Raw genomic sequence first — 25,995 nt, 5'->3', positions numbered from 1 at the left:
TCATGGCACATTATGAGAGGTTTGCTGGCTTTTGGAGAAGTTGCCTTGGTAGTTAGTGTTTGTGATTTTTATGCTGTACTCTAGACATCTGGTGTTGTGGTGTTTGTGCAGTTTGCTGTTATAAATACCTCGTCAGTCATACATTGGCGAGTGGGAACTCAGGTATTGAGTTTTTGGTGTCCTAATTGACCTAGTTGCGGGTAAGATGAACCGTGCTTGATTTCTGTCTTGGAGTTACTCTGTGTTTTAGGCTTCATAGTGTGAACCGTAAGTTGGATCTCAAGTTTTGGTTGAATCTCTGCTTTGAGACCAAGCAGTCCTAGATGCAGTAGGTGGCATACATTGTAAGAACCTGCTCTTACTTACCAGGATATGGTTACTTGATATGGCTGGAAAGACATCATTCTTAACCAGATCTGAGTGGAGGGGTCTTAGGAAGACTTTGGCTGAGACAAATTTATTTGAGCAATCAGACTTTTTACACCTTTATCAGAAACGGTATATAATGTTGACTACTAGGTTAACTGTAGTAGTAATTGTCAGGACACAATGACATTAGCAAGCTCTATAGGATACATAAGATGAATGTCCAAGGACAAATGTGTCTTGTCAATTTTATGTTTAATTGATTTTTAAGAAAGACAGAGACATACAAGGAGGCCTAAATTCTTCACTGCCTGAGGGAGTGAAGTTCCTCAGCTTCTCAGGAACAGAAAGGCACAGTGACCCAGGAGCCTTGGACTCTGACATGTAAACCTGTGAAGCATGCCTCTCAAGGTAGCTAGACCAGGCCAACTCCATGATGTGATAGACTTTCAGATGGGGAAAGGAACTGATGATTAATTTCTCTGAATTATTGGCAGACTGGTTCTATAAAGGCCACAGAAGAAGAAATAGTGGTTATCCTGGTTTTGGCTAAGAATGGAAGGGAGTTTGTACAGGGTAGAAGTGGCATAGGAAGTGTTGCTAAGAAGTAGGTAGGTCAGTTCTGAGAATACTCTGAAAAGTCTTCAATGAATCAGGACTGGGCTAGGTAGTCTATCTGGATCCAAGCCAAATGTGTTGCATGTCTGAAGCCTCAGGTAAAGAGTATTTCTGCAGAAATATGGGAATCCACAAAAGAATGATTATGGGCTAGGAGAAATGACCGAAAGAGGACACAAGAATAATTAGATGGAATTGGGTCTCTTTAAAAACTTTAAAAATGGTGTGTGTGCATGTATTTGTATGTATGTATGTTTGGACTTCATGTCAGTTCCATGATCTCCTTACTGCATGTAATGCCATGGATTGATTCCATGTGATTAGGGCTGGTGGGATGTACCTTTATCATCCTGTATATCCTACTTTTCATGATAGTTTATATATATATATATATCATATAATATAACAATTATTGATTTAATGTGTATATTATAGATATAATTATTATATAATTAAGACATTTTGTTTGATAGTTATAGATTGTGGATTAATGATCATTATCTCTCCCATTCTCCCTGTGATAGTGGGTCCATATATGTTGTGCCTGTGTATGCTGTTTGTATGACTTTGATGGAGTGTTGCATATGTGTGAGTTTGTAGTAATGCATCTGAGTGAAGGAGACAGAGGGTGCACAGTGTCTTGTGTACTCTCTCATACTTTATATTCACTTGAAAAAGGACATATTATTGAACCTGAACTTTGCCTCTTCTCTTAGGCTACCTAAACCCTAAATTATTGTTCCACCTGTCTTTGCCCTTCCCCCAGAACTTACAGTGTAGTCATTTCTAATCATGCTTCATTTCTACATTTATGATGGCATTTTATTCCATTTCTCATTCTGTCAGAACAAACACTCTTAACCACTTGGCCATCTTGGAGCCATAATTATAATTTCAAAACATTTACTTTTTATAGAAATATTAAAGTCACAGCATAAATATAAAGAGCATAAGTAAAGTACATTCTGTTTTGTAAAAAGGAACACATACCGCACACATACACACATCTGGCAATTGTGTGAGAACGTATTTAGAGTCTTTATTCTGTACTATCAAAACATAAATTAAATTCTTATATCTGCCTCCAAAGGCTAATTATGAAAATGAGTGAATCTCATTATTCTTTGTAAAAGGTTGAATGGAAGTAGAATTCATTTCATGAAACCAAAACTTGTCTTTAATCCTTAATTTTATTTGATGTGTATGAGGGCTTCATTTGCATGTGTTTCTGTAGTGCCAGGAGAGGCCAGCAGAGGGTGTAAGGTACTATGACATTTGAGTTCCTGTTGGCTCTGAATCATCACCATATGGGTAGTGGGAATGGAATATGGGGTCTATAGAACAGGTGCTAGTTAGTAACTACTGAACCTTCTCTCCAGACCCAAGTACAACCTTGGTAGGTCCTTTTAGGAAGAGGTCATTTTGAGGCTTAGTATACCGCAGGAGAGTCTGCAACAGTATTGGTTTCCTAAAGACAAATCTAGGATTACAGGTTTCATACAGCTCCAACCCTGAACACTTTACCTAGAAAGTCATCCAGTAACATTTGCAATAAATAAAGCAGAAGCTTGTTCAATATTTGCAAAACCATACAGAAATCATTGTGGGCTTCTTACTAATGGTATATCCACAGACACCTGTGAGTCACCTGTGGGTCATGGTGTGTGTGTGTGTGTGTGTGTGTGTGTGTGTGTGTTTGTGTATTTAAAGCCTGTGTATATGTGTACATTTATATGCCCGTGCTTACAAATTTGTGAATAGGGCACACCTATGCCATGTCACACATGTTTGGATGTCAAAGTATAACCTCCAGTGTTATGTTTCCCTTCCACATTTTATGAGGCAGGCTATTTCTGGCTGAAATCCAAGGTAGTTGGTCTGAAAGCTTCATGTAAGTCTCCTGTCTTTGTCTCAAATCTCATGATTTTCTTATACTGCAGTTCTAGATGGCACTTGATATGACTTTTATATGATTTCCTGGCATCCAAAATCAAAGAGGAAGTCTCGCCTGAGAAATGATTAGACCACAGGGCTAAGTCTTCAGTCTTCTTTGGTTTAACATTTATGCTGCAGGAATGAATTTGTAAAACTGTGTGTTTTCATGTCGACTCTGTTAATTTTACTGTGTTTCCTTTTAAATTTTTCATTGGCTGAAATACTAATTCCAAAAGAACTACTAATTTTCTGGGAGAAAACCAATCTTCTGACTTGACAGGTAATTTTTGAAAAATTGTCACAGGATAAAGGACCTAGCCTCATTGCCCCCCTTACTGTGAGGCACTGGAAAGGTCTATGTGTCAGTCTTCTTCAGTTCATCTATTCCCTTTTCTTCTTTCTTCCAGCTTTTGTAAACTTCTGACAACAAAAGAGGCAACACTTTTTGAGGATGAATATCACAGTCACCACACAGGCCAGCAGGAACCCAATGACATCCAGAGAGTGGTATTGGACCCAGCTGAGGTCATGAGCTGCCACACGAAGGTGCTTGGCTCCTTTGTGACGCATGACAAACTCAATCCAGAAGACAGCTTTATCCAGGGGCTTCACTGGCTGGTCGTGGTGGATTCTTGATAATCTCATGGCATTCTCCTTATAGCTAAAGACATGAACATTGAGAACCAATTAATTTCTTAATGCATATAGCCCATGATTTTTTCAGGGAAACAATTTAGACTCCATAAGTTCAGTAGTAGAGCACTAGGTGCTGTGTGGATTTGATTGATGTATGTTTGAAAGTCTGCCTTTAGGGTGTTTTTTTTTCTGAGACTTTTTTTCCAAATGGGAAATGAGAAATAACTCTTCCTAGGATAGCAACTGTTTGTAAGACATTCCAAGCACTGTAAGTGAGGCAGTTCAATGTCATTTGAAGATGATGACCTTGAAAAGAATTGGCGTTAAACTTCTTTAATATCTCAAGAAAACATTATGAATGCTTAAAAATGGTAACTGAAGAGAGATGGACATTTTTTCAAAAGATAGGGTAAGCTTCAGATGCAGCTATCTGATAATTTGCCTCAATTTCTCAAGGGCCTGAGTTCCACTGATATGCTAACAGAGACAGTAATGACCAGGGGGCCGAAGAAATGGGGTTCATCTACTCCCTTTCTTCATGTTTATTCAAATTATGTCTGTGTTGGTTCTGGGAGAGTGGCTTGTCCCATGTACCATGTGTAGAGGTCAGACACATGGATTGTCTGATTTAAGTATTTAAAACCAGAGAGATGTCAGGATGTCAGGCTGATCAATAGTCAAGGGTGGGATTTATTACTCACATAAGCAAATGCTTTAGTGAAATTTAATATGGCCACTGCAAAAAGATCATGGACTTGCAGAACATATTGGAAACAGAATTATCCCACTGTTTAGTTTTCTGACTGTTAGCTCTCTATTTAAAGAAAGAGTAAACAAGATATCAAGAGATACCTTAATGTCGATGGTTTATGAAGCTCTAGTCATGACTGGTAAGTAGAAGACCTGACCAAGATGCTCATTGTTGGATGATGGATGAGGGCAATGTGGTATGACATCATTGAATATTTATTCAACCGTTATAAAAAATGAAATCCTTCCTTTACAACCTCATGGGTTTATACTAACTCACATTTATTATGCTCTAAAGGAAAACACTGTATTTTCTCACCATGTATAGATACTAGCAGAACTGATTGTATAGAAATATACGGTGGATCACTGATAACTGGTATCTAGGAAGAAGAGAGTTACTGGGAATAGAGAGGTCAGCTAATATATGCCTCCTGCCTTCTGTTTAGAAAGGGAGTGGCTGAGTTTCAAGTTACATATTTTATTATAATTAGAGGTCTATGAAAGGGGAAATTTCAGCATTGACAAAAATGACATTATAAATGTTCAAAGAACTGGAAATTTTAAGTATTTATATTTGATAAGTACATATATGCATATTACACATAATATGTGCATATCTATATTTGTATGCATAATTATTCTACTTTTGGAATAAGCAAGGATTATTTAAGGAAAGAAAGTTTTAGAAATTTTGAGCTTGATATTGAAATATTTTTTATATTTTTAAAAATATAATATTCCTTATATTTCATTATATAATGAATATAATATATATAATATTTCATTATCCTGTTTCTTGATTTGAACCTATTTGTGAAAACTGTGTTCTTTCATTTAACAAGAGAAGAAAATTCCCATTATCAAATTATACTATATTAACTCCTCATGCATTAAGTTATAGGGGTAGTTTGAAGTTTTGATTGACAGTTAAAGCTTTTTCCACAATGGTTAAATAAGTTTTATGTTTACTCTTGTTTTCAGCATCAGACTAAAGATTAGAGGAAAGGTATTATTACCTTTGAGAGAACCTATCACGATGAATAATAATTTCACAAAAATGCAGTACTCACGAAGGGTCATTAGTGACTGTCGTCAGTGCAGTGAGCAAGTCTGTACTGGACATCGTGAGAAAGTCCAGTCTAACTGCTGCTCCTTTGGTCTTCAAGTGAACAATATTATCATATTGATCTCCAAACAAAGGAATGCCAACCACAGGAATCCCGTGGTAGATCGCTTCATAGATGCCATTGGTGCCACCATGAGTTATAAAAGCTCTGGTTTTGGGATGACCTAGCATGAGGGGAAATAAAGAGAAAACATTAACTGCAAGTCTGAGAAAGAAAATAAGAGGCAGAGGATAAGGGGAAGAATCAGTAAAATGTGCACTAGATAACATTACCATAACTAATTGACTTTACTGTTCCCATGAAGTTTTAGGACAAGGAGCCCTGAAGTTTCATGGAGCATTAAGTGAAGGCCACATAGAGGAGATGGGGTATGGAAGTAGAATGATTTTGTAAAAGGGACCAAAAAGGTAGAGCTCCTCCTAAGTGGAGCAAACCGCTTGTGCAAGCTCAGGATGTGGTTCAGAAGAATGTGTTCTTCTAATGAAACAATGAAGTCCCTGACCCTGATGCATTTTATTAAGCATTAGGGTTTGTGTGTCCACGGTAAAGGAATCCGACTGAGCACACTTTGTTACATGGGATACCATTTCTCTATGTGGAGTTTTGTGGTGAATCTTGAAATGAAGTGTTGGTTATGGAAAATGCCATTTTTCTTGGCATTTGAAATCACAGTACAGTAGAGGAAAGGGTGGATGTAACCTTATGGAAATAGGAGGTAGAGAGAAACATGAAGTGACAGACATATATCTGAAACACAATTACAGCAGAAATCAAAATGATTTCTCTCCATCTTGAATGTTAGCAGAATAGTCATTCAGTACTTCACCAATTTTTTTCAAGACTCTATCACATTTGCCATAAATGCATTAGTGCTGACATTTACCTTCCCGACTGGCCATTCCTCATGTCGCTGTTGTGTCCTGATGCTTACCTAGAAGGTCATTCTGGGGGATCCATTTGTACAGACGAGTGTTGGAGCCCAAGGTTTCTGGCTTCTTGCCTTCAAATCTCCAAAGAACCTGTTAAGGTGAAGGTAGCCTCTTATTCCTTTGGTCAAATGCCAAGTTATTTATGCTAGGATCAGAAGAGATTGAGAAACAATGCAGATAAAAGCCCATTGTGCAGGAGCTAGGCCTGAGGATGATTGATGGGAAGGAACCATGATGAACTTGTACAGCAAAGATGCAAATATGCTTCACTGTTTGAATTTATTCTTGTGCTCATCCAAGTTTCAGTATGCCACCTTAACAGTTAATCAACTGCAGCTTAGCCAAAGTTAGTTCTGGGGATATCAAGTAGAAGGATTTAAGACATGTGTTGTTATATCAGTTCAATGTTCTGCCAAAGTTACAAATATATACCGTGATTTAGTTTGTCTAATATATATTTATGACAGTTTGTATTTTCCAAATTTAGTATAGCTATTTGTCAGTGATAGTTGAATTACTTCCCTTGTAATGATGGTTATTTCTTAGATTAGTCTCTTGTCTATTATGACACTGTCTAAGCCCATGGTCACCTAAAGAGCAAGACTGCAATATCCTCCATTTTTCAAAATTAATAGTTTCAGTCTCATAGGAAGATTTAGGGTAGATGGATCCAGATCTATCTATTACAGAGAAATTTTAAGGCAGCAAACATTACTGCTCAGGTAAGGGATCATCATATGGCAAGAACTGTGTGATCTGACTGGTGTACAGACACACCCTAAGAACATCCCTTTAAGGTAAATTAGATCGTGGGAAGGAAGCAGCCATTTACTTCAATTGAGGAGCAGATAAAATGACAAATGAGAATGATTTTATAGAAGGAGTGAGAGATAGGATTCCCCCAATTCTCAGGAGAACAGCATAGGAAAGGGCTGTGCTGTGTAAAGAAAGGAGCTATTTAAAGTAGGAGGGGAGGGGAGCAGGATTGAGAGATGGATTGGGGGAGGGGAAATTATAATCAGAATATATTGCATTAACATTTCTTTTCGAAGAAGCAAAATAGTAGAGAGTAAAAATATGTGAATTTAAAAATGGAGTTTGTATGATGGTAACATGTTCATTTGAATTTGTATCAGAAACTATTTAAAGGAAAAGCGATGAGAGATAGTAAGCAAATCGGGAATCCGTGCAGTGAGTGCAGTGCCGTGGAGTTCAGTTCCTTCATTTGAGTGCAGGTCAACAGAGGCAGCTGAAACCAGACAATAAGAAGGAGCCAGAACATGAAAGCAAGTTACCAAGTGAGTCTAAGGCCAAGCAGAGCAATTCAGTGAGAAGCCGGGAGAAGTCAGATTGAACAAGTCAGCTTGGAGAAGAGTTTGAGCCAGAACAGCTGAGTTGAGTCAATCGGCTAGATTTCAGAGAGAACGAGAAAGGCTGAGCTTACTCAGCAGAAAGTAAGATGACAAATACAACTTGCAAATAAAAGATACTTTTGCAACCTTTGCTTAGGATTAGCAAGCGAATCATACTTGTATAGACCCAGTTTCAAGGTAGGTTGTCACATTTATCCAAGACTAAACATGAACATGATCAGTCTGGGGCAAAGTCAAGACTCCAAAACCCATTTGACACTTTCAGAGACAGCTTGACTCCCAGGAGCTCAGACACAATCTTGCTCACAGGTGAGACACCCATAGCCCCTAATACTTTGCCTAATTGGGACTCCCACAGCAGTGGCAGGTCCTCTCTTTCCTGCACTGTCAGAGACTCATCTTCCTTCTGGCCCACAACTCAGCCTGGGCAGAGCTGGTGCTACAGACCCCCTTTCACACCCAGAAACTCAAACACAACCAGGTTCACAGGCTCACAACAGGGACAAATCCAGTCAGAGACAGCAAGACCCGTTATCACCTGAGATAACCAGTTGGTGAGAGACAAGGCCAAGAACATATGCAACAGAAACCAATGCCACTTCGCACGGTCAGAATTTAGTTCTCCCACCATAGTAAGCATTGGATACCCTAACACACCTGAAAAGCAAGACTGCAACCTAAAATTCCATATCAAAAAGATGATAGAGGACCTTAAGAACTACATATATAGCTCCTTTAACGAAGAGGACAGGCAAACAGATAGAAGCTCTTAAAGAGGAAACACACAAACCCCTTAAGGAAATACAGGAAAACACAAGCACAAAGGAGACAAAATTGAACAAAACTGTCCAGGATCTAAATATGGAAACAGAAACAAAGGAAGGCAACCCTGGAGATGGAAAACCTAGGAAAGATATCAGGAGTTACAGATGCAAAACATCACTAACAGAATATAAGAGATAGAAGAGTGAATCTTAGGCATAGAAGATACCATAGAAGATATTGACACAACAGTCAAAGAAAACACAAAGTGCAAAAAGCTCCTAGCCCAAAACATTCAGGAAATTCAGGACAGAATGGAATAACTAAACCTAATGAAAATAGCAATCGAAGAGACAGAAGATTCCCAGTGCAAAGGGCCAGGAAACGTTTTCAACAAAATCAAAGAGTAAAAATTCCCTAACCTAAAGAAAGAGAAGATCTTAAGCATAGAAGAAGCCAAAAGAACACCAAACAGATTTGACCAGAAAAAAATCCACTTGTCACTTAATAAGCCAAATACTAAATGCACAGGAAAAAAAAGAAAGAATATTAAAAGCAGTAAGGGGAAAAGACCAAGTAATACATAAAGGCAGACCAATCATAATCACACCCTCTTCTCAATAGAGACTCTAAAAGCCAGAAGATCTCGGACAGATGTCATACAGACCCTAAGAGAACAAAAAATGCCAGCCCAGGCTACTATACCCAGCAAAATTTTCAATCACTATACATGGAGAAACCAAGTTATTCTAGGCAAAAACCAAATTTAAACAATATCTTTCCACTAATCTATCCCTACAAAGAATAATAGAAGAAAAACTCCAACAAAAAGGGAAACTACACCCAGAAAAAACCAAGAAATTAATCATCTCATAGCAAACCTCAAAGAAGAGAATCATATAAACATAATATTACCACTAACAACAAAAATAAAAGGAAGCAGCAATCATTGGTCTTCAATATCTCTCAACACCAATGCACTCAATTCCTTAATAAAAAGACATAGGCTAACACACTGGATACATAAACAGGACCCAGCATTTTGTGGCACAAATCAGTGACACACACATCAGTGACAAAGACAGGCACTAACTACTTCAGACTAAAAGTTTGGAAAAAAATTCCAAGCGAGTGGTCCTAAGACACAAGCTGGAGTAGCCATTCTAATATTCATTAAAATAGACTTTCAACCAAGAGTTATCAAAAGAAATGTGGAAGGACACTTTATACTCATCAAATTAAAAATCTACCAAGATAAACTTTCAATTCTGAACATGTATGCCCCAAATACCAGGGCACTCACACTTGTAAAAGAAACATTACTAAAGCTCAAAGCACACATTGCACCTGATATAATAATAGTGGGAGATTTCAACACTCCACTCTCATCAGTGGACAGATCATGGAAAAAGAAACAAAATAGAGACACAGTGAAACTAACAGCAGTTATGAACCAAATGGATTTAACATCATATATATATATATATATATATATATATATATATATAAAACATTTCATCCTAAAACAAAGGAATATATCTTCTCAGCACCTCATGGTGCCCTCTACAAAACTGACTATATAAATGGGCATAAAACAAGCCTCAACGATACAAGAAGATTGAAACAATTCTATGCATCATATCAGATCACTTCAGACTAAAGCTGGCCTTCAATAACAACAAAAATAACAGAAAACCCACATGCTCATGGAAACTGAATAACTCTCTACTCAACGATAACTTGGTCAGGAAAGAAATAAAGACGGAAATTAAATACTTTCTAGAATTTAATGAAAAATGAAGGCCTAGCATACCCAAAATGAAAGCAGTGCTAAGAGGAGAAAATTCATTGCACTTAGTAACTTCATAAAGAAACTGGAAAGATCCTACACTAGCAACTTAACAGCACATCTGAAAGGTTTAGAACAGAAACAAACAAACAAACAAACAAACAAACAAACACAGGAGTGTAGAAAGCGGAGTAGTAGAAAATCAAACTCAGACCTGAAACCAACCAATTAGAAGCAAAGAGAATGCTTCAAAAAAGTCAACAAAACTAAGAGCTTGTTCTTTGACAAAACCAACAAGATAGATAATCCCTCAGCCAAACTAACTAAAGGGCAGTATCCAAATTAAGAAAATCAGAAAAGGGAGACATAACAGAAACTGAGGAAATTAAAAAAAAAATCAGATCCTACCACAAAGCCTGTACTTGGCAAAACTGGAAAATCTAGATGAAATGGATAATTTTCTAGACAAATACCAGGTACCAAAGTTAAACCAGGACCAGATAAACTATCTAAGCAGTCCCATAACCTCTAAGGAGATAGAAGCAGTTAGTAAAAGTCTCCCAACCAAAAAAGCCCAGGGCCAGATGATTTTAGTGCAAAATTGTATGAGACTTTTAAGGAAGATCTAATAGCAACAATTCTCAAACTATTCCGCAAAATAGAAACAGAAGGAATACTATTTAATTTATTCTATTAAGCCACAGTTACACTGATAACTAATCAAATACCCAACAAAGAAAGAGAACTTTAGACCAATTTCCCTTATGAATATCAATGCAAAAAATACTCAATAAAATTCTTGCAAACTGAATCCAAGAACACATCAAAACCATCATTCACCACAATCAAGTAGACTTCATCCCAGGGATGCAGGAATGGTTCCCTATATGGAAATCCATCAACATAATCCACTCTACAAACAAACTCAAAGAAAAAATCCACATGATCACCTCATTAGATGCTGAAAAAGTCTTTGATGAAATACAACAACCACTTACGTTAAAAGTCTTGGAAAGATCAGGAATTCAAGTCCATACGTAAACATAGTAAAAGCAATATACAGCAAACCAACAGCCAACATCAGTTTCACTGGAGAGAAACTTGAAGCAATCCCACTAAAATCAGGAACAAGACAAGGCTGCCAATTCTCCCCCTATCTAGTCAATATAGTACAAAAGTTCTCGTCAGGGCAACTACGTAACAAAAGGTCAAAGAGATATAAATTCGAAAAGAGGTCAAGATATCACTATCTGTGGATGTTTCCATCCCAGTTAGATGGGGGGTGGTGGTGGACGGGGGGACAGGGACAAAATAATCATGGGAGGTAAGGAGCCGGGTTGGTGGCAGGGGGGACAGGGGCAGGATCAGGTATGGGAAGAGACAGGAGAGAAGTCCAGAGTGCCAGGAGAATGAATAGAAATAAGAAGGGGATGGGGATTTAGCTCAGTGGTAAAGTGCTTGCCTAGCAAGCGCAAGGCTCTGGGTTCAGACCACAGCTCGAAAAAAAAAAAAAAAAAAAAAAAGTAGCAGTGGCGGCGTTGGGGAACTTGGGGAAAGTTCCAGACACCAGGGATGTGAGAGGTTCCCAGGACCTAATGGAGTAACAGTAGGCGAAATACCCAAGAGAAAGCAAAGAGAACAAAAAGAGACCACCTCTAGTAGATAGACATGGCTCCCAGTGGAGGTATGGGATCATCCACCCACTTAAAAATTTTTAACCCAGAACTGTCCCTGTCTAAAGAAAATGCAGGGATGAAAACGGAGCAGGCCCTAAAGGAAAGGCCTTCCAGAGACTGCCCCACCGTGTGATACATTCCATCCACAGATACCAAACTCAGATACCATTGCTGACGCTAAGATGTGCCTGGCATGGCTGTCCTCTGAGAAACTCTGCCAGCACTGATTAAGACAGGTGCAGACACTCACAGCCAACCACTGGACTGAGCCCAGAGAACACAATAGAAGGTTAGGAGACGGGCTGAAGGAGCTGAAGGGGACTGTAACCCCATAGGAAGAACAGCACTATCAATTAACTGGACCATCAGAGCATCCAGGGACTAAACCACCAACCAAAGATTATACATGGGCCAGTCCATGGCTCCAGCTACATATGTAGCAGAGGATTGACTCATCTGGCATCAGTGGGAGGGAGGTGCTTGGTCCTGTGGAGCATTGATGACCCAGAGAAGGGGAATGCTAAATGGGTGAGGTAGAAGTGGGTGGGTGGAGGAGCACCCTCTTAGAGGCAAAGGGGAGAGGGGAGGAGGTGGGAGGAGGTTCGTGGCGGGGAGACTGGGAAGGGGGATAATATTTGAAATGTGAACAAATAAAATGATTAGTAAAAATAAAACAGAACAAAAATTCCCCAAATGAACATGAACTTATGATACAACTCAATTTTAAAATCTTAAATGTTTTTATCTTTTCTACTTTGCTTCTTTTAAAAGAGATTTTTATTGTAATATATTATTATTATGGTTAACCCCCAATCGTCTCTAGATACTGTTTTATTTTCCTCTCCTTCCACTCAAGTCTACATCCTTTCTTTCTTTCTATTTACTTAAAAATAACAGGCATCTAAATAATGATAATAATAATAATAAAGATTAAAGAATAACTAACAAACTAGAATAGCACAATTTGTTGTATTATGTGTGTATACATGCAGTACAGAACACTACACATAAAAAATAAATCTTAAAAAAATGTCTTTACATCATTTCCCTCTTCCCTAAAACCTTCCTATATAACCCTCTTTGCTTTTTCAGATGCACGGCATCTTTATTTATTTTAAAAAATTATTTGTTTATTTTTATTGGATTTTTAGTATTTACATTTCAAATGTTAACCCCACTCACAGCCACCACTCCCACCCACCCTGGTGTTCCCCTACACTGGAGAAACGAGCCTCCACAGGACCAGGGCTTCTCCTCCTATTGATGGCAGACAATGCATATGCTACATATGCAGCTGGAGCCATAGGTCTGTCCATGCATACTCTTTGGATAGTGGTGTAGTCCCTGGGAGCTCTGGTTGGTTGGTATTGTTGTTCTTATGGGATTGCAAGCCCCTTCAGCTCCTTTAATCCTTTCTCAACTCCTCTAATGGGGACCCTGACCCTTTTCTCAGTTCAATGCTTGGCTGCAAGCATTCACCTCTGTATTTGTCAGACTCTGGCGGAGCCTCTCAGGAGACAGCTATATCAGGTTCCTCTCAGCATGCCCTTCTTGGCATCAGCAATATTGTCTGGGTTTGGTGGCTGTATGTATATGGGCTGGGTGCCCAGGTGGGGAAGGTTCTGAATGGACATTCCTTCAGTCTCTGCTCCAAACTTGTCTCCATATCTCCTCCTATGACTATTGTTGTTCCACCTTCTAAGAAGGACTGAAGTATCTGCACTTTGCTTTTCCTTCTTCTTGAGCTTCATGTGGTCTGTGGATTGTATTTTGGGTAGTCTTAGCTTTTGGGCTAATATCCACATGAGTACCTATCATGTGTGCTTTTGTGTGATTTGGTTAACTCACCCTGGTTGATATTTTCTAGTTCTATTCATTTGCCTATGAGTTTCATGAAGTCACTGTTTTTAATAGCTGAGTAGTACTCCACTGTGTATATGTGTTACATTTTCTGTATCCATTCCTCTGTTGAAGGACATCTGGGTTCTTTCCAATTTCTGGCTATTATAAATAAGGCTTCTATGAACATAGTAGACTATGTGTCCTTGTTATATGCTAGAACATCTTTTGGGTATATGCCCAGGAGTGGTATAGCTGGTTCCTCAGGTAGTACTAGGTCCAATATTCTGAGGAACCTCTAGACAGATTTCCAGAGTGGTTGTACCAGTTTGCAATCCCACCAAAAATGAAGGGGTATTCCTCTTTCTCCACATCCTTGCCAGCATCTGCTGTCACCTTAGTTTTCGATCTTAGCCATTCTTAGTGATGTGAGGTGGAATCTCAGGGTTGTTTTGATTTGCATTTCCCTGATGACTAAGGATGTTGAACATTTCTTTAGGTGCTTTTTGGCCTTTCGATATTCCTCAGCTGTTTAGCTCTGTGCTCCATTTTTAATAAGGTTATTTGGCTCTCTGGAGTCTAACTTCTTGAGTTCTTTTTATATTTTGGATATTATCTCTCTATCAAATGTAGGAGTGGTAAGGATCTTTTCCAAATCTGTTGGTTTCCGTTTTGTCTTAAGGACAGTATCTTTTGTCTTACAGAAGCTTTGCAGTTTTATGAGGTTCCATTCGTCGATTCTTGATCTTAGAGCATGAGCCACTGGTGTTTTGTTCAGGAAATTTTCCCCAGTGCCCATGTGTTTGAGACTTTTCCCCACTTTTTCTTCTATTAGTTTGAGTGTACCTGGCTTGATGTGGAGGTCCTTGATTCACTTGGACTTAAGCTTTGTACATGGAGATAAGAATGGATCGATTTGCTTCTTCTACATGCTGACCTCCAGTTGAACCAGCACCATTTGTTAAAAATGCTATCTTTCTTCCATTGGGTGGTTTTAGCTCCTTTGTCAAAGATCAAGTGACCATAGGTGTGTGAGTTCATTTCTGGGTCTTCAATTGTATTTTATTGATCTATCTGTCTGTCTCTGTACCAATAGTATCACACAGTTATTTTAAATCAGGATTTCTCTGTAGTATAGCTTGAGGTCAGGTATAGTGATTCCCCCAGTAGTTCATTTATTGTTGAGAATAGTGTTCATTATCTTGGGTTTTTTGTTATTCTAAATGAATTTGTAAATTATTCTTTCTAACCCTATGAAGAATTGAGTTGGAATTTTGATGGGGATTGCATTGAATCTATAGATTGCTTTTGGCAAGATGGTCATTTTAACAATATAAATTCTGCCAATCCATGAGCATGGGAGATCTTTCTATCTTATGAACTCTTTTTTGAATTCTTTCTTCAAAGACTTGAAGTTCTTATCATACAGATCTTTCACTTGCCTTGTGAGACTCACACCAAGGTATTTTATATTATTTGTGACTATTGTGAAGTCTGTCATTTTCTTAATTTCATTCTTAGGCTGTTTATCCTTTGAGTAGAGGACGGCTACTGATTTGTTGGAGTTAATTTTATACCCTGACACTTTGCTGAAGTTGTTTATCAGGTTAAGTAGCTCTCTGGTGGAACTTTTGGGATCACTAAAGTACACTATTATGTCATCTGCAAATAGTGATATTTTGACTTCTTCCTTTCCAATTTGTATCAATTTGACCTCCTTTTGTTGTCTAATTGCTCTGGCTAGGACTTCAAGTCCTATATTGAATAGGAAGCGGGGGTGGGGGGTGAGGGGTGGAGATGGAGTAGGCAGCCTTGTCTAGTCCCTGATTTTAGCGGGATTGCTTTAGATTTCTTTCCATTTGGATTGATGTTGGCTATTGGTTTGCTGTATATTGCCTTTGCTATGTGATTCAAGGTATGGACCTTGACTTCCTGAATTTTCCAAGACTTTTTTCATGAAGGGATGTTGAGTTTTGTCAGTTACTCTCTCAGTATTTAATGAGATGATCATGTGGTTTTTTTTCATTGTGTTTGTTTACATAGTGGATTACATTGATGGATTACTTTATATTGAACCATCCTGCATCTCTGGGATGAAGCCTCCTTGATCATGGTGAATGACCTTTTTGATGTATTCTTGGATTTTACTGAGTATTTTTGCATCGATATGCATGAGGGAAATGGTCTGAAGTTCTCTTTCTTTTTGGGTCTTTACGTGGTTTAGATGTAAGTATAATTGTGTCTTCAAAGAATGAATTGTGTAGTATTCCTTCCTTTTCTATTTCGTAGAATAGTTTGAAGAGTATTGGTATTAGGTCTTATTTGAAGGTTTGATAGAATTGTGCACTAAAGCCATCTGATCCTGGGCTGAGTTTTGGTTGGGAGACATTTAATGACTGTTTCTATTTCTTTAGGGATTATGGGACTGTTTAGGTTGTTTATCTGATCCCAGTTTAACTTTGGTACCTAGTATCGGTCTAAAAATTTGTCTAAAAAATTTTCAGTGTTTTTTTTTGAGTATAGGCTTTTGTTGTAGTATCTGATGATTTTTTTGAATTTCCTCAGTTCTCATTATTATGTCTCCCTTTTCATTTCTGATTTTGTTAATTTGGATACTGTCACTCTGCCCTTATCATTATCATGAGATGTGATTTTAGATTGAAACCTTGCTTTTCTGGTATGCTGGGGTATCTAGAACGTGCTGTGGTGGGAACTGTGGGTTCTGATGATGCCACATAGTTTTGGTTTCTGTTGCTTAGGTTCTTGTGCTTGCCTCTGGCCATCTGGTTGTCTCTGGTGTTAGTTGGTCTTGCTGTCTCAGACTGTAGGCCTGAGAGCCTGTGTTCTTAGGAGTTAGAGTGCTTCTGGGAGACTATCTCTCTCAGAGCAGTTTTTGGGTCTCCAGACTGTGGGACAGCCTTAGCTCTCACAATTCTCATTTTAAAGGTGAAAATTTTATTTTATTTCTGTGTAAGTTAGGGAGTGTGTGTGTGTGTGTGTGTGTGTGTGTGTCTGTGTGTCTCTCTCTGTGTGCGTCCCTGTGCGTATGCATCGTAAAATTGCATTGGTGCCAGAATCTAATGCCAGAAGAGTACTTTGGATCCTATGACATTAAGCTACAGGCAGGAGTGAGCTGCCAGACACAGGGGCTCAGTGCTAATTTCAGGTCTTCAAGATGAGGATAACATGCTCTAAAAGACAAGCCACCTGTCCAGTTAGACAACTGCATATTTTTTTTATGGATGTAATTTATTTTTTTATTGGATTTTTTTTATTTACATTTTAAACGTTATCCTCTTTCCGGGTGCTCCCTCACACACCCATGCACTCCCTGCCCTGACATTCCCGTACACTGGGGCATTGAGCCTTGGCAGGACCAAGGGCTTTTCCTCCCACTGATGCCTGACAAGACCCTCCTCTGCTACATATGTGGATGGAGCCATAGGTCCATCCTTGTGTTCTCTTGGGATGGTCATTTAGTCCCTGGGAGCTCTGGGGTGTTTGGTTGATATTGTAGTTCTTCCTACCAGGTTGCAAACCTCTTCAGCTACTTCAGTCCTTTCTCTAACTCCTCCAATGGGGACTCTTTTCTTAGTCCAATGCTTGGCTGTGAGCATCCGCCTCTGAATTTGGCAGGCTATTTTGAGAGCTTTTTCATGGTTCCTGGGGCAGTGGACTTTTACTGGTTACAATTGAATAGCGGTCTGAATACACTGTAGTATGTAGAGACTTCTTAGTTTACTTCCAAAAAATAGAGAAAGTAACAAAGCAGATTTTTGTATTTGCCTGTAATAGCTCCCTTACATGAAACAGCCAACACTTGTTAAGTGTTTTTCTTACTGAACCAATGTTAGAAAAAAGTTACTAATAAAAAACTTCATCTACTGTTTTCCATTTCTTTCTGTAGTTCTGCGTCTTAAGTGACATCAGAGATGAGCTACAGATATCAGGAAACTTCAGTTTCACACAGGAGGCATCTGCAAGCAGATCTAGAAGAGCACATGACCATCTCAGTGAGGATGTATCAGTGAGACATTGTAACTCACCTTCTGTGGAATCTGGGCAAGGCCTGCTGCAATCACATTGGCCCTTTCTTCTGTTAGGCTTCCCACCATCGACCCCAGGGAAAACACCACAACACCATGTTCTCCAGATGACTGGACGAAGTCTTCTATTTCCTGTTAATAAAATATTCTGAGCTTTCTTAAATGAGCAAAGTCATGCACCTTATCTTGACCCATACCTTGACTCCTTTTTTACTGCCAGGCAACTTGGCCTTCCCTCACCGCAACATTTACATAGTTCTCTTTCTTGTTCAGAGTGAAAGTTCAAAGTAGAACGGTTGGTGCTTCTGGGTGAGCCTGTGCACACTCTGTTTCCCTGTATAGTCTCTGCATGCTTACCTGTGGGGTGGACCTCTCACTTCCTGTATGGTCTGCTCGAATCCCTGATATTTTCTCTGTGTTGACTAGTAGTCTAACTGTCCCTGTCCTCAGAAGTCCACAGTGTTCATAAAGGAAATGCAGACTCTTGTGATGGAACATATCCATCACAGACACAGGCCTGTCTGCTGGATGGTCTCTTTACCTAAATTCCTGTGACGCTCTGAGTTTGACATAAAAGATTCTGAAGGAATAAAATATAATCACTTGTTTTTGCAAATGCAAGGCAAACAGAAGTTTGAGCAAATGGAGAATATATTTACCTTAGGCAGGGGTTTGGCAGGTCTGCAGTGGAGTCCACCAACAAAATCAAAATTTGGTAAGACAGGGTGAGGGAATTCCAAATCCCAGTAGGTCCTAATGAGCCATATGTCTGCCTTTGCCATAGTCTCTGAGAGTGTAGTGGGTCTTCCTGAAGAGGAATCAGAGCACTAAAGATATAAGATGTGACAAAATGTCAGGTAAAGATGACTATGCCAGGTAGCCTTCTGGAAGCACCTTTAAAAATGCAGCTGGACATGTTTACTAGTATGGGGTCTTGTATGATAAAGTGTGTGTGTGTGTGTGTGTGTGTGTGTGTGTGATTGAAAAATTTGGAACATCTATCTTTTACATACATATGCTTAGAGATATATAAAGTCATTGTGTGAGTTGCTGTCAAAAGATACCACAATTATAACCTTGTTAATTTATGATCACTAAATATCACCATATGCCATTGAAATATAGTCTAATGCCATTATCTAGGAATCCGAACTCGGGGAAACATCTTTTCCTTTAACTTTAGATGTAATTTGTCCTATGGTGTAGCTGGAACTTGATAAGCTCCTATAAATGAATTGAGAATTTTGTGGTGTCTTGTTTTGAGACAGTTAGATGAAGCCTAGAGTGGTTCCTCAGTCACTAATGCAGGCACAAGAGACCCGGAATGCTAGATTCTCTTCTTCCTCATCTCGACTGCAGAGATGGAAGTTGTGTGCACCCAAGGCTGATGTAAACATTTAAGGGGATTCTGTTTAAGCATTTCATTGAGACAGGGTCTTACTATGAAACTATGGTTGACCTCAAAGAGAAATTTTGATTGTGTCTGAGTTCTTTGATATTGCTCTTGATTCATGACTGAATATGTGATATTCAGTGCATATAGATTTGTTTACTGATAATATGGATACATACCTTAAAATATGGATAGAGACATAAGTGCTCATTAAGCATATATTAAAACACTGTAAGTAATGTCCAATATGTCTACATTTCAAGAATATATATATTTGAAACACAATTTCAACCCACTCACTCATAAATAAAGTTAGATTCCCTTATGTTTTGCCTTCACATATTTTCTGAGTGTAGAGCAGAGATAGCATAATCACAACTGTGCAGAAGTTTAATAGGTTAAAGGGGAAGGTCTTTCAAGTCATATATGAAAAAATTAATTTATATAAAAAGTCCTCCTTGGTTTGTATATAGATAGATGATAGATAGATAGATACATATGCTAGAAGTATATATAATCCTCAGTGTATTTTGTCAGTCATGAAGACTTTGACTTTGTTTAAAGCTTCTGTTTTAGAGGCTGATGTGACACATTACCATGCAACCTAAGGATTTGAGTCCAATCCCTATGGAAGCCTTATTTGATCCTAAGAATCTACACAGATGTGGAAATAAAGACTCTTCAAAGTTTAATCTTACCTCCACATCAGCCACACAAAGCATAAGATCCCCCCTCCCATGACACAAGGGTGCACGTGCATACTCATGATAATAATATCAATGAAGGCAATAGAATGATAATGATAGTAATGATGATAAAGGCACAAGCCAGGTAAAAGTGTTGCCTTAAAACACAAGGGAAAATGTCTTGTGCATATGTAATTTCCTAGAGACATTCTCAAAGTGTTGTCGTATGGGTGTGTGCCTTCCTGAGTTGTCCTGTGCTAGTCATAGACAAGGTTTTGCAACTGACAATGGTACACAAGCTTCTCTACAATGGTTTGGGGTTGACCGATAATTTCACAGGTTTTTCGCCATTTTACTTAGAAGAGACAAATCCTCTGCTGTCAATCCTGTTCTTTCAAAGTCAGCTCCAACGACAGCAAATTGAGAATGCAACAATCCCAAGTGCACTGACCAGGACACTTACCTAATACTTCAGTGTAAAGCTCGTTCCACTTCTTCTCATTAAACGTTTGGAACCAAAAGTCAAAACAAAGTACATAGATCATGTGTTTCACCCTCTCCACGAATGTCATTCTGTCGCTCAATTCTGACATAGCAATGGGCACATAGGAAGGAGGCATTGGGAGTCCTCCACTGTACTTTTCATAAGTGGAACCAGGAAAGAAGCGGAGACTGTACACTAAGGGTATCTTGAGAATCTCGGCCAGCAGGTCACCACAGGGTATGAAGGCATCTGCCAGGATGACATCAAAGCCAGAGTTCTGTAGCTTCGTCATGAGTTCTTTGTTAAAGACTACATCTTTACAGAGACTCTCAAAATAACCTGAATCTACCCAAACCAATTCTTGAAACATTAAAAAGTATCCCCAAAATGACTGCTTTGGCAGCTCATAAATATATTTTCTGAGTGATTCCCAGAAAATTTCGTCTAGCTCAGTTAATGAGTATGATGTAGGATAAGTCTCGAATTCAATAGCAGATGTGTTGTCAACCTCATAAGATAAGGATGCCGAAGGTCTCAGAACCGTCACTTCATGACCCTTCTTCAGAAGTTCATCTAGGATCACCCTTAAGTTGAGCCAATGGCTGAACTCCATTGGCCACACCAGCACCTTCCCACCAGTTCCAGATTCAAAGAAGTCACTCAGCTGGAGCAGGAGCAGGAGCAGGGATGCTGTCATTTTCACAGACATCTTGGTTAATTTCAGAACACGCCTTCTGAAGGGTTATTGCTCAGCTCTTGCAGATATAGAGAGACCAATAATCAGTCTGTTAAAGTATAACTTGTACCCACCAAAGCAAATAGCCATGGGATAGTCACAGGCTCTGGAGGGCAAGTTCCAAGATCTGGATCCAGATATGAAAGTGAGAAATGACTCCTGATATTTAGTAATCTTGAATGTATAATGTATTTGTTTAACAGTGGAAAGTAAGATCTCTCCCTCCCTCCTTTCCACTCTCTCTCTTAATAAGAACCTTAAGTAAAGGCATAAGTGTTCAGTCATGTTTTTATAAACACTATAGTTCAATGTTTTGTCCTATAAATATTGGCAACATTGACCATTTACCATACTATTTGATGATTTTTATCATATGGTTCAGAGGTCCACAGTATAATCTCAGAATTACACATGCTGTACTTATATTTAGAGCAAATTCTAATCTATATAGAGGCCATGTTCTGTTAGCCTTTCCATTGGATCCAGCTCTACTATATGGAGAATCTGCTTCCTTGTAGCTAGTTAGCCAGGTAGGAGTGGAGAGATAAGGAGACATTTCTGTTTCCCTTCTAGACTATCAGACTATTGAAGGAATTTTCCAAGTTATCTGCTGGGAAAACAAATGACTGATCTCTGTGGACAAGCAGAGGAGGAATTTGTTTCCAGGAGGGACATCTAGAAGCCAGGAGAGGCTAACATTTCTGAGTTCTAGGAGTTAAGATAATGGTGGGTAAGGTCCCATGACATGCTTGGAATGCTTAGCTATGCTTATGTCTTGTAAGAATCCCAAAGAAGGAGGGAAGGGTGACTGGCTACTTTTGTCTCTCTTCCTAAAATGATTACACTGAATATATTTTCCTTCTGCACTTTACTATTAATTTTGCTCTTTTATTGAATTATTGAATTATGTTCATTTGTAAGTAACTGCTTACACTCCCCTATGTTTTTCCTGCACAGAGAGCATGCCTTTTTATAGAACAAAATAATACTTAATGAATGGTTTTTATATGATTCTACGAATCTGGTTCATGCTTATGAGTAGAATATAATTCTAAATATAAAAACAGGATTGTCCTCCTCTGATGTCATATCTATTTCAGACAGAACTTGATAGTAATATTCTATTAATGGGAAGATTGCTTCAAGGCATAGTGTGATTTGTGAACATTGAGGAGAGTGGTTTTTGTTTCATTTTCTTTTTTGTTTTATAATTAAAAAAAAAACCCAGGATTTTCTTTTCCAATCTTTTGAACCTGGTGGGGGTATAATGTCAAAAACAGTTTAATGTCAACCAAGATTTATAAAAATCATTCTCTTTGTCAGAGAAGCTCCAGTATTTAAAGGAACAATGGTAAATTATCAAATACCACATATCAACTTATTTAGTTGCTTCAATGTATATTTTGACTGCAATCTCTCAACACTGGGTCCATAAAGTATAATTTTCATTAAAAAAATCTAACATTCACCAAATAAATGTATGATTCTTATACTCTAAATGGTCATTGGTTAGATTCTGAAATACTTGGCTCTTAGGGACTCTCCCTTCTTTTGCTTCAGAAGAGAAGGGCCATGTCTGACACCAATGTTGGGTCATGAATCTGTGGCAGACGGAATATACAATGTAGAACCTATTACTATATTCTAATAAATGAACATTGTGTGAAATGACTCCTAATTACTTATACCCAAAGATTAAAGCATCTATGAATTTTCATCAGAGAACTTTTTGTGGTAGATAGTTATTGACATAGAGACTCACAACTGGCCAAGGTGCAGAGCATAAGAAAACACTAAGCATAAATGGAATATATATGAGTTGCTTCAGTGTCCCGGTGTGGTTTGTCACGTTTTGTGCATGCTCTTTCAGCCAAGATGCCCGAGGAAACCCAGACCCAAGACCAACCGATGGAGGAGGGGTAGGTCGAGACCTTTGCCTTTCAGGCAGAAATTGCCCAGTTAATGTCCTTGATCATCATCACTTTCTACTCAAACAAAGAGATCTTTCTGAAGGAGCTCATTTTCAATTCCTCAGGCTCTCTGGATAAGATCAGATAAGAGAGCTTGACTGACCCTAGTAAACTGGACTCAGGGAAGGAGATGCACATTAATTTCATTCCCGACAAACAAGACTGAACCCTCACTATTGTGGATACTGGCATTGAAATGACCAAGGCTGACTTGATCAATAACCTTGGCACTATTGCCAAGTCAGGCACCAAAACCTTCATGGAGGTTTTGCAGGCTGGTGCAGGTATCTCTATGATTGGTCAGTTTGGTGTTGGTTTTTACTATGCATATTTGGTTGCTAAGAAAGTGACTGTCATCACAGAGCATAATGATGATGAGCAGTACACCTACCTGGGAGTCCTCAGCTGGGGACCCTTCGCAGTTCCTGACACAGGTGAACCAATGGGTCATGGAACAAAGGTTATCTTGCATCTGAAAGAAGACCAAACTGAGTATTTGGAGGAAAGGAGAATAAAAGAAATTGTGAAGAAACATTCTCAGTTTATTGGCTATCCCATTATTCTCTTTGTGGAGAAGGAATGTGATAAGGAAGTCACTGATGATGAAGCTGAAGAAAAGGAAGAGAAAGGAAGAGACAGAAAAATAAGAAAAGGAGTCTGATGACAAGCCTGAAATAGAAGATGGTGGTTCTGATGAAGAAGAAGAGAAGGATTGTGACAAGAAGAAAAAGAAGAAGATAAAGGAAAAGCACATTGATCAAGAGAACTCAACAAAATAAAGCCGATGTGGACCAAAAATTCTGATGACATTACAAAAGGAAAATATGGAGAGTTCTACAAGAGATTGGGAAGAACATTTGGCAGTAAAACATTTTTCTGTTGAAGGACAATTAGAATTCCAGGCTCTTCTTTTTATCCCAAAGACATGTTCCTTTTGATCTGTTTGAAAATAGAAAAAAGACAACATCAAGTTGTATGTTCGCAGAGTTTTTTTTTATCATGGATAACGGTGAGGAGTTAATCCCTAAGTATCTGAATTTCATCAGAGAGGTGGTAGCTTCTGAGGATCTCCCTCTAAATATTTCCTGTGAAGTGCTGCAACAAAGCAAAATTCTGCAAGTTATCAGAATTTGGTCAAGAAATGCTTAGAACTATTTACTGAACTGGCTGAAGATAAAGAGAACTACAAAAAGTTTTATGAGCAGTTCTCAAAAAATATAAAGCTTGGAATTCATGAAGACTCTCAAAATCGGAAGAGCTGTTGAGATACTACACATCTGATTCTGGGGATGAGATGGTCTCTCTGAAGGACTGCTATGCCAGAGTGAAGGGAAACCAGAACCATATCTATTTTATCAAAGGTGAGACAAAGGACCAGGTTGCTAACTCAGCCTTTGTGGAATGTCTCCGAAAGTATGGCTTAGAAGTAATCTATATTATTGAGCTCATTGATAAGTATTGTGTGCAACAGCTGAAGGAATTTGAGGGCAAGACCTTGGTGTCAGTTACCAAAGAAGGACTGGAACTTCCAGAAGATGAAGAGAAAAAGAAGAAACAGGAAGAGAAAAAGACAAAAATTGAGAACCTCTGCAAAATTATGAAAGGTATTTTGGAGAAAAAAGGTTGAAAAGGTGATTGTGTCAAACCGATCGGTGACATCCCCATGCTGTATTGTCACAAGCACATATGGGTGGACAGCAAACATGGAGAGAATCATGACAGCTCAAGCCCTCAGAGACAACTCAACAATGGGTTACATGGCAGCAAAGAAACACCTGGAGATAAACCCTGATCACTCCATTATTGAAACCTTAAGGCAAAAGACAGAGGCTGATGAGAATGACAAGTCTGTGAAAAATCTTGCTGTATGAAACTGCACTCCTGTCTTCTGGCTTCAGTCTGGAAGATCCCCAGACCCATGCTAACAGGATCTACAGGATGATCAAGCTTTGTCTAGGTATTGATGGATGATACCAGAGCTGCTGTAACTGAAGAAATGCTACCCCTGGAAGGAGATGATGACACATCACGCATGGAAAAGTAGACTAGGCTTCACCAGAACTATGTGTTTGATGCTTACCTTCATTCCTTCTGATAATATATTTTCCATGATTCATTTTTATTAACATTTAAAACATCTGTGTGGCATGAAAATTAAGGGGAAGATAAGATTTCTACATGTGATAATGTGATACTGTGGGTTTGACTCAAGAAGTTGATAAAACGTTTGTTGTAAGGCATAATGTAACCTACTGTTAATGTTAACTATGTGGTCTGAAGTGTTTAGCTGTTGAGCTAGATTTGGTCCTTAGTAGACCAAATTAAGATGGCTTAAGTTTCATCTTAAAATTTTTTTCATTCCCTGTAGTTAATTCACCATGTACTAGTCTTAGATGTAAACATAAGTTAAAACAACTTGACAGGAATTTCCTAAGTGGCTTGTTTTCCAAGGGATCCAAGAACAAAACCCTAAGTCCCCTAGGTCTTGTAACTCAGCAAGGCTTATGAACGGAAATAAAAGTGCCCAATCACATTCTGCTTTAAAAGGTAAATACAGATGAGATAAAAAGAAAAAAAAATGGGATATGTATATCACATACTATCCTTCCAAGCCTCAGGGCATTGCTGTAGAAAGCTTGTAAGAGACATGTGGTGGAAAACAGTAAGCAAGCTCTTTCTTTCATATCCAAGTAATCTGTTGAGGATTCGTCTTTTGCTATGTATTGTAATGCTAAATATTGGCATTTCAAGGTTGCCCCTAGGGAAGAGAAAATCAGCATATAGGCCCACTTGACCATGTAATGTTGCTATTCAAGTTATCACTGGTTGGTGAATAAAGATGCCTCCAGCCTATAGCTGGGCAGAAGGGAGATAGGT

The 25,995-nt window shown here is 38.7% G+C and overlaps 1 protein-coding gene and 1 pseudogene across 1 annotated transcript; one reads left to right on the top strand and one right to left on the bottom strand.

The window, feature by feature from the left end:
• Nucleotides 1-3,257: 3,257 nt before the first annotated feature.
• Nucleotides 3,258-21,163, bottom strand: LOC116912228 (UDP-glucuronosyltransferase 2B4-like). The gene is made up of 6 exons (XM_032916187.1): nt 20,392-21,163; nt 18,509-18,657; nt 17,850-17,981; nt 6,367-6,454; nt 5,379-5,598; nt 3,258-3,580 (listed from the first exon to the last, which is right to left on the bottom strand). The coding sequence occupies exons 1-6, from the start codon at nt 21,119-21,121 to the stop codon at nt 3,301-3,303; spliced, it is 1,599 nt and encodes a 532-aa protein (XP_032772078.1). The 5' UTR covers nt 21,122-21,163; the 3' UTR covers nt 3,258-3,300.
• Nucleotides 21,164-23,023: 1,860 nt separating this feature from the next.
• LOC116912360 lies at nt 23,024-25,217 on the top strand (annotated as a pseudogene).
• The last annotated feature ends 778 nt before the right edge of the window (nt 25,218-25,995 follow it).

This window comes from Rattus rattus, chromosome 11, assembly GCF_011064425.1.
Source record: "Rattus rattus isolate New Zealand chromosome 11, Rrattus_CSIRO_v1, whole genome shotgun sequence".
Taxonomy (NCBI): domain Eukaryota; kingdom Metazoa; phylum Chordata; class Mammalia; order Rodentia; family Muridae; genus Rattus; species Rattus rattus.
This window is presented reverse-complemented; position numbering and strand designations above follow the sequence as displayed.